The 10000-nt window shown below is 38.0% G+C and overlaps 1 protein-coding gene across 1 annotated transcript in view; it reads right to left on the bottom strand.

Moving 5' to 3' along the window:
* LOC144956575 (uncharacterized) overlaps positions 1-10000 on the bottom strand; it is a 12997-nt gene that overhangs the window by 484 nt on the left and 2513 nt on the right. Inside the window, exons 3-6 of the mRNA XM_078887162.1 lie at positions 8329-8472; positions 7270-7373; positions 6112-6259; positions 1-4355 (exon numbers count right to left, since the gene is read on the bottom strand). The exon at positions 1-4355 is cut by the window's left edge and continues 484 nt beyond it. Of these exons, the coding sequence (XP_078743288.1) occupies positions 1339-4355; positions 6112-6259; positions 7270-7373; positions 8329-8472 (3413 nt within the window). The 3' untranslated portion in view covers positions 1-1338. The remainder of the gene's footprint in view (positions 4356-6111; positions 6260-7269; positions 7374-8328; positions 8473-10000) is intronic.

The raw sequence follows: 10000 nt of genomic DNA on the forward strand, positions 1-10000 counted from the left end.
AATTTTAAACCCACCGAACACAAAAATATGTTTTCCTTACTCAAACAGAAAAGCAACAAATACATTTTATGCACAATATTGATAAGCAAAATGAACTCTTCAACACAGAGTCACGTTTTTACACCTATGATAAAACTTTTTTTTTTAATTGTGTGATTTACAAAAGAAATTTCAATGATAAAAGTGCTGGTTGGAATGTAACGAGTGTTACGATTTTTCTATGATTGGTAAGGAGAGGGTTAATGTGTTAACTGCCGTGCTCTTGAAAGACACGTGTTTTATTTTATAATAGGTACATGGATAACCACGCCGCTCGGACAGTCGTCATAATGTAAACAATATCAGTGATTGGTTAACATAGCAAACTTCACAGGTTTTACTATCGATGGTATGTATCTAAGTAAAACACCCATTGTTCTACGGCTTGATCAATAGAACCAACACAGAAAATATATGTGTAAACTTTAGCATGTATAGATTGATCGATAGAATCGTGTGATAACTAGTCACCCATTTGGCTGTACAAAAACTATAACAATAATCAGAGATAGGTCAATTTTACACACATTATTATTTATAAACAACTATGTTTGTCTGAGCACATTTGAAAGTGTGTCACAAATGCCATCTTTTGATTGGTCAAAGATCTACAGGTTAATTTGCCAAAAAACTCGCCATTCAAATATCGATCGATTTAAAAGACCTTGATCTTGGGAAAAACTTCTCAAACTTGGGACCTTGCAAATTCTTTGATAAAGTCCCAGGTTTGAGATTTTTTGCCAAGATGAGGGTCTTTTAAATCGATCGATATTTAAAGGACAAGTTTACTGGCCAAATGTTGATATACGTGTCTTCCGAGAGTACGGCAGTGAGTATGTTGAAGATACAAGGATCAATAGATATTGGCATACTTTGATTTAAAGTTTAGTAGCTATTAAACTATATCATACGATACAATAAAACACATTTGTGATCAATCCTCTCAGAACGGTATTTTGCCCAAATGGTCGTCCTACATGGATCTATATAGGGTTCAACAGCCTTGACGTCATTTCCCTCGTAATAAACGTATAGTAATTTAGTAACTGGTTCTAAACTATCGGAACAATGGCGGACGCCCTTATGGAATTCAACAGTTGGGTCATATCATTTAGGTCACGTACAGTTTTCCGCTATTAAGTAAATGTAACATAATAACGTTTTGAGGCGATGGGTCACATTTTGAATTGTTTAGAAAATGATGTGGTAGTTTTTGGCAAGAAGATTTAGTATCAAGCTTGCCTGTAAATGCCATTTAAAAAAAAATTGGTGTATTTCATCCTAAAACAATTTCCTTTATCATTTTATTGGAAGTTTTGAAAGTAATGACACATTTTTCAACTTTTTCTCAAACTTATTCGTTTCGGGAATTTCCAAAGTAACTATATTTGACCTTGAACCACTTATATTTCTTGACATTCCCGCATGCGCAGTGGCGGGTCGAACCTTCTGGAACACAACATGAGCAGGTAAAGCGTCCGTGTCGTTGAGATCTCCTACGAGAGTGTGGATGTCCTGATCATCCAGAGGCAAATACAAATCATCAGTTTCATTCTTGGACGAGAAATATGAGCCTGTGCTCCTTCCTTTTGCTGATTTACAGCGACGCTTCTTGTCTAACTTATAATTTAAACTTGAATCATTTGCACTTCGTCGAGGAGAAGGCGATGCGGATGACGTCGAATTAAAAGGCACACCACTTTTCTCAAGCTGTCTGGAAATAGAATAAAATCCACCAGTTTCGCGCTGTCTCTTTTTGGAACTTTGATAAGCCATGACGACTCTAGGCAGAGGTACGATGCTTTTAAAACCGGAGTGCTTTTTGGAAAGAGAGGCCATGTTTTTACAGGCGGTGTCTCGGCGTAGGGATTTTGATAAGTCGACAACGGAGACTTTTTGATTACGAGCTGAGTATCTTCCACTTCCGTCGCTATCGTAGTAAGCTACAGGGCTGGACACGCGACGAGCTGAATGTGGTCGAAAGTGTTTTGAATTTCTCCTAGATTTTGAATGTTCACTTCTCGCGGTGTCCACGCTATCGCTGTGTCCTTCGTAAACATTAGGGAGGTCGAAAGAGGTCTGAGATCTTTTCAAAATTTTCTTCTCCATCTTTTTAATAGTTTCTAAATCAGGGATTTTTTCTGATGTCGTCGAGTCGTTTCCTGTAGGAATTTGAATTTTGTCAGGTAGTAACGGCAAATCAAAATCCTGGCGATGTTTCATCACTGGTGAATCGAGATCGTGGAATAAGCTGAGTCGCCTCCCTTGCAGCACACTGTTTTCTTTAACTCGGGTTGCTTTTGATTTAGCCCGCTCTATTCTATTGTGTCTTAGAATAGGTCTGATCATATCCGGAAGTTCTTTCCATCTTACCGTTGAGGATTTTCGTGGAAATCTGTCAGAAGAGTCCTCTGTCCCTGTCGTTGATAGAATCCCTTGTTCATTTGAGGTTGGATTTTTACCTAAAACTATAAACTTTGACACATCCTTTGGAATCATACCGAATCTGTGCCGGTTAGAGAACTGGTCTACAGAAACGGGCTCATTCAAAGTCAGTTCTTTGATTTCAATCTTCTGACAGCTTAAACTTCTCTTCATCCTCGCAGCCGATTTTCTTCTCGTTAAAGACGGAGTCGGAGATGACGTATCTCTATCCTCACCAGAACTTAAATGAGCTTTCAACACCCCTTTTTTCAATCTCCCCTTTTTAAAATGGGATAATTTGTCATTAGGATTCGATGGCTCATCTTGGTCAGTGAGGGCATTATCATTTCCATTGTCTTGTAAGGAGAGCACGATAGAATCGCCATCACAGTCGTAACCAGATGTATTACTGGCCGTGTGAATTGCTGCTTTGGACGTCGTCGTTTCAAGATCATCATCAATATAATTCCCGTTATCTTCATCGTCAGTCATTCGAGGTGACAAATAACTCATATGAGTCACGCTGAATTCACTCCTTGACATAGACCTCGGCGTGTCGCTGTAAGGCCCGATTCCCAGGGTAGCTTTTCCTCTTTCGTCTATTCTTATCGATGCCGAAGAGCTGCTCGACCTTCGTCTTCCTTTTCTAGTGATTATTGATACATTCATTTTATCCTCGTCGTAAGCCACCGCTCCTTCAGAGTCATTTCCTTGAGGTAACGAAATTCTTAACGAAACAGAAGGAGCAGCAGCGCCGCAAGGCGTCACTAACGTGGGTTCGACCATCTCTTCATCGGCCAAGTCGATTCCTTCATCCGAATCAATTGCCGCAGCACATTTAATTGAGATATTCGACGGTCTTCTTTCATTGCCGCTATTTCGACGTTGCAAGCCTACCGGAGGCGTGCAGCTTGATTTTCGACGGGGCGGCAGCTTGAATACGATACAATTGTTATAATCCTCGACGTCGTCCTTGGAATTGACGATCAACGGTTCGTCGACGGAGGAGCAAGTACTTCTACGGCGACGAGGTCTTTCGGGTACGAGGTTATCGGTCCTGAACATGTCTTCCTCCAGACGTTGAATAGCCTCGGCCAAAGACCGATCCCCGTTAGATTGAGATACACCCAAACCTCCGATGCCTACGATTGTAGGCCTTCTAGGCGAGGCTAATGGAGAAGGCAAAGCATGGCTTACTGTGGATAGATCCGGTGGAGGTAGATTTAGATTCATAGAAGTTTGTAAAGGAATTGGAGCGAGTTCTTCCCTATCAAAGTCGTCCTCGTCAAAATCATCGTCATTAGTTTTAACATCATCACCGAAAACATCCTCCTTCTTTCCATCATCATCATCATCACCAGTTTTATCATTGTTATTTACATTTTCCCTAGGCGTGTTCTCTACACTAGAATTTTCATTCTGTTTTGCTATAATATTTGCTGCAGCAACAGCACTGGCATAACCAGCGAACATACTTTTCCGCTTTTCTCGTAGTAACTCGGCTTCTGTTTTGGGTACTGCTACTTTTGCCTCTACCGGCTGTTCCTCAACTTTTTCCTCTTTCTTTTCCTCTTTATTCTCATAAGTCGTCTGTCCAGATTCCTCCAAAACCTCCTCTTGCCCTCCTCCTCCTCCTTCTTCTCCTCCTCCTTCTCCTCCCCCCTCTTCGCCACCGGAAGTAGTCTTATCCTGATTCTCTGAATCCTCCACACCAATTATTTCTCCATCTTTGATCTTCTGATATAGCTTTGCCTGTCGCTCGTTTTCTTTTTTTTCTTCCTCCTCTCTTTTTCTCTCCTCTTCTACCTCCCTCTTCTTCCTCGCTGTCTCAGCCATTGCGAATATTTCCTTTCTTGAGGGAACGTCTCGACCCAGAAGAAAATATCGAAAATCTGAAAAGATACAGGGATACAAATTGATATTATTTGATTTGTTTCATTATTTTGTAAATTCAAAGAATCCGCATTTTGTTAGAATAATTCTTAAAACGCATTCAAACCAATAGACAGAATGAAGTTGACGTCACTCATGTCTTTGTTACTGTTTCTTGCCATCCGCGTTTGTGAGTTATTCTCGCTAAACTGTAACAACCAGATTGTAAACGTTCAATGTTACACAGAGTTTTGTGTTTGGTCCGTGATACTTCTGGATGGCAATATTGTGAGCTTTTTAGCCAAGCGCATACTATCTGTAAAATCAAATGTCAAGGATTCCAGATAGCTCAGTTGGTAGAGCTTCACAGGCAAAAGGACCGAGATTGATTCCGGGTGAAGTCGAGATTGTCCAACCCTTCTGCCCATTCATTAGTAATTGGGTAGTTGGCAGTTCGGCCTGGTAGATCTGACGGAAAGTACTACTTTGAAATTGACTATCGTCCTATCCAAATGGTAGGAAGCGATTGACATTGTCCGTTTATAGCTATTGGGTGAATGGGTTTACCACCTCATTCAACCCCTTGAATAATAATAAATACAAGAGTTCTGTCATTTGGGACCCTTCGCCTTAAAATGATATTAAGTCGGGATGGTTAAGGTGTTGAAAATTGAATTTATAGCCAGAAATATCAGACTTGAGTTTGTATGTTTTATTGAGGAGAAAGGATACCATATTTTAGGGTGCTAATGCCAACAATTTATATTTTTGACCAGTTTTAACATTTAATTCGGTTTTTAAGCATATGGTTCGTTCCGACATAATACCGTTTTGAGACCATGGGTCACATTTGGGACCGATATGACAGTGCTGAGATTATTGATTTTACTGCCATTGTCAATTTTGTCGCAAACTTGGGCACTTCGTGAGGGAAAAAGAGGCCCACAGATTTGTGCGGGATAGTCATTGCTACCTTGTCATATGTGAGAAGAGATCATTCCTAGAAAGCATCTAATCATATAAAATAGTGTTTCCATTTGAATTATCCTCTCATTGTTGGATATAACTCAGGGATAGTATCTGCGACAATGCAATCTCCAAGTAGACATTTGGATAAACTTAAAATTTTTAGCAGTATAAAATAACCAAATATAAAAGACTTCATCATCAGCATCATCATCATCATCATGGCTATAATAATAATAATAATAATAATAATAATAATAATAATAATAATAATAATAATAATAATAATAATAATAATAATAATGATAATAATGATAATAATTATAATAATAATAATAATAATAATAAAATAATAATAATAATAATAATAATAATAATAATAATAATAATAATAATAGTACTGCTACTACTACTACTGCTACTACTACTCCTACTATTGCTACTACTACTACTACTACTACTACTACTACTACTACTACTACTACTACTACTACTACTACTACTACTACTACTACTACTACTACTACTACTACTACTACTACTAATAACTACTACTAATACTACTACTACTACTACTACTACTACGCTACTACTACTACTACTACTACTACTACTACTACTACTACTACTACTACTACTACTACTACTAATAATAATAATAATAATAATAATAATAATAATAATAATAATAATACCAATATTACTACTACTACTACTACTACTACTACTACTACTACTACTACTACTACTACTACTACTACTACTACTACTACTACTGCATGAGTTCGGCAGGACATTATGAATACCTACCCCTCAAGCTAATCTTCCCATCTTTATCCATATCCACTGCATCCACCATTTCATCCAGTGCAAACTCTGCCAATTCCTCTCCTAGACGAAGACCAAGTTTGTAGATGTCCTTTTGGGTGATGAACTCATCCTCATCGAAATCAATCAACTGTTACAGAAAAATATAAAAATAAGCAAATTAATAAAGCTTATAAATATAATTCTATATCAATCGTACACACACACACACACACACACACACACACACAAACATATATGGCTATGTGGTCTAGTGGTATGACACTCGCTTTCGGATCGGAAGGTCCTGGGTTCGAGCCTCGCTCGACGCATAGTTGAGTCCTTAGAAAAGACTCTTTACTAACATTCTCTCACCGTACTCAGGTGTAAAATGAGTACCTGGCCGTTAACAGCGTTGTCTCTGTCCGAAAAATTGTAATATCGCCTAACAGGCGTCACGTCTCTTCCTACATGTTAAATGTTGCTGTTGACCAGGGACCCCTAGTAAAGCGCTTTGAGCACGTTAAGTGGATATTGCGCTATATAAAAGCTCAATTTATATATACATCATCATCATCATCATCATCACCATCAACTTATTCGTGTTCTTCTACTTCTTCCTCCTACTCCTCTTCATCAACCTCCTCTTCATCAACATCACCACCATCAAGTTCATAACCCCGTTTATAAACTTCATCATAAGACCAAACCTCACGACAACCGTCAACCATATTTTGCGTTTAGTTAAACAATGCATCACATCCGCCAGCCGAACAAAACGTACCGATACTATATGTGAGCTTAAATCTAGTTTGTTTTTGTTTTTTGTTTTTAGTTTGTTTTGTTTTTTTGATAGATTGAAATGGACGACGATCGGGTCTTTGTAATTATTTTATTTTATTATATTTTTGCCATCCATTATTATGAGTCATTCTTACTAAACTATATTAATCAGATAATAAACGTTGAAGGTGACACATATGTTTTGTTTGCTGTTTCGTTATATCTTAGCCAAGCTCACACTATCTATTATCTGATTGATGCAATTTAGTTGGAACTACTTATAAAAAATGACTGGCTAGAAACAATAACAAAGAGCTGAGTGACGTCAATTTCGTTCTATCTTTGATCTCCGAATACTATCAAGGAAATAATTCCTACCTTAAATGCGACTTCCAAACAATCATCCATCTCCGTTAATTCGTTTGCCTCCTGTGCTTTCTGTACAACCTGATCCAGATCCAGGGGATTGATGATGCCAAAGTCTGAAAAAGACAACAAATACCAATGAATATTTGAATGCCACAGGCGGTGGGCTTTAATAGAATGATTAACACTCAACTGAAGGAATGAAATTGAAGTCTCTCGGCTCTTTGAAATGACGCATCTATTTGAAATTTTTGTTTTTTAAATGAGCTTTTATATGGCCCAATATCCACTAAATTTATGTGCTCAGAGCTCTTTATAAGGGGTCCATGGCCAACATCAACATTTAACATGTAGGACCGGACATGACGCCTGTTAAGCGACATTACATTTTTTTTCGGACAAAGACACTGCTGTTAACGGCCAGGTACTCGTTTTACACCTGAGTACGGTGAGAGAATGTAAGTAGATAGTCTATTCCAAGGACTCCACTATGCGCCGAGCGAGGCTCGAATCCAGGACCTTCCGATGCGAAAGCTAGTGTCATACCACTAGACCGCAAAGCCTCACATAGTAACTTAGTAACTGTTTCTAAACCATTAGAACAATGGCGGACGCCCTTATGAAATACTTTTCCGACTAGCATAAAAGTGTATCCAGAGAGAAAAAGCATTATAAATCTGATCATGTTTTGACTTTTATATATTCTGGTCACATGACATTTGAAACGGTTCTAGCCAGCGTGAAGGATAAAAAGTACCGATTTTCTTTGTTTAGAACCACGCTGCTCGATGCTGGGGGGACGTGACATCAAACGATTGGATCCTATTTTTCTTGGTCTATTTGTTTCAAAGGGTTTTTATAGTAAAGGTCAAACCGAGCAAATCCAGTTGCAGGCAGAATTTTTTTGTTCAACTGACCTCAGCAAGGAATGAATGAATAAATGAATCGCTCTAAACTTTATATAGCGCAAATATTTGCATTATTATATTAAGGCCTGGTTCAAAAGATGGTAAGAAATTATTGTTCTTCCCCGTGTCTCATAAACCAACAACTACATATTAATATCCTTACTGTCAACCAGTGCATCTCTCATTAGATCAATAACACCCTCATCAGAGGTGTCCACATCCAATGTTTTCAGCAATGGAGTCACGTTATCCACTGTGGTTTCTGTCACTCCATCTGTGCACACGATCTCCAAAGCTGACTGTACCTCTGAGGATGATAAAAAAAAAGTTATCTTAATAATATTTCAAATGACCATCATAATACGACAAACACCTGCTGGGTCGGGTTCCTGACCTCCCATAGTGGGCGTCTTCTCTCCCCCTATATCTGATTTTCAACATTCTTTCGGTCTTTGTCTTGGAATGCGATCACTTGATATTGTCCTGGCCCTGGCCGGATGCCCTGGCTGAGAGGGAAACAGTCAAATATATAGTTGGTTTTGGGAGATGATCCTTATTTCCTTGTTAATCATTTCTCAGTTATGCACTATTATGTTTTCATTATATTATATATGATTTGTAAATCATTTGAGTGTGTACATCTTAGTGGGGACCTGTGCTTTTTTCTGTACGTGACTTTTAGTGATCTCAAACTGAGTACCTTGATAATGTGGTCTTGGATTCTACACCTGTTTCCCATTTGAACCAATTCCCTTTTGTCTTACCTTTTCTTGGGTGCTTTAATTTAATTCTAGAACTTTTAACTATCCCATTTTCTTCCTTTTTACTGGCGTTGATATGACCTTAATGTGTTGCAAGCGCCGTAAAACACTTAAAAACAACCAAAAACAAACAAGCACCTAAACAAGTATTCATCCAGAAAAATTATGCCTATGGATCCGTAGTTTATCCCTCTTTCTGTAGCGTAAAACGAGTGATAGTAATTATCTGCTACCCTTAAGACACGACACTAGTATATCGAAAAGTACCTACCGCCAGATCTAACAGACCCGACTACCCTATCACTTGCTGGGTGAATTTTGAATTCACACAGAATAGGTCTCGGTCGTTTTGCAATGTAAAGAGATTGCTACAAGCTGAGCGAGTGAGGCTTCTTACAAGATACTCAAACTGGGATATATTTATGTTAACTATATCGTGCAAATTAAATTATTTGTCTATCATACATAACTTTGATCATTAACCCTCTCCTTACCAGCCATTTTCAGGATTTTCCCCAAAACCTCGTGCCCAACTAACACAAAAATATATTTTTTATCACTCAAAAACAATAGCAGTAAAGTTCTTGCCATAAATAATTTCTTTAGCAAAACATGCTCTACAACACACTGTTCATTATCTGTAACTTTTATGATGTGCAAAAGATATTTGAATCAGAAAAATATTGGTTGTATCGTAACGAATTTGACGATTTTCCTATGGATGGTAAGAAGAGGATTAATCAACAAGTAGATTTTTGACCAATCGAAACATGGACTTTGTGACACACCGCCACGATACACGTGCTTGTCATCTGACATTGTTTCACAACACTTTTTTCATACCTCTATCTTACACCAGTGCCTGCTCCTTTTCATCGTTTCAGCATTAAAAAGAATGACTGATGATGGTAGTTTTCAACATGTAATAAGCTCAAAAAGTGCAATTTATCTAGTCTAATCATTTTGAGTCTTGTATTAATAAATGTCGTCTTGTTGACCAAAAATGAATCCTGATGGATTATAAATTCACTAAAGAATGCAAATAGTTGAGATATGGATGATGATGATGATGAT

Source organism: Berghia stephanieae, chromosome 11 (assembly GCF_034508935.2).
Source record: "Berghia stephanieae isolate SIO BIC M18660-M18661 chromosome 11, UCSD_Bste_1.3, whole genome shotgun sequence".
NCBI lineage: Eukaryota > Metazoa > Mollusca > Gastropoda > Nudibranchia > Aeolidiidae > Berghia > Berghia stephanieae.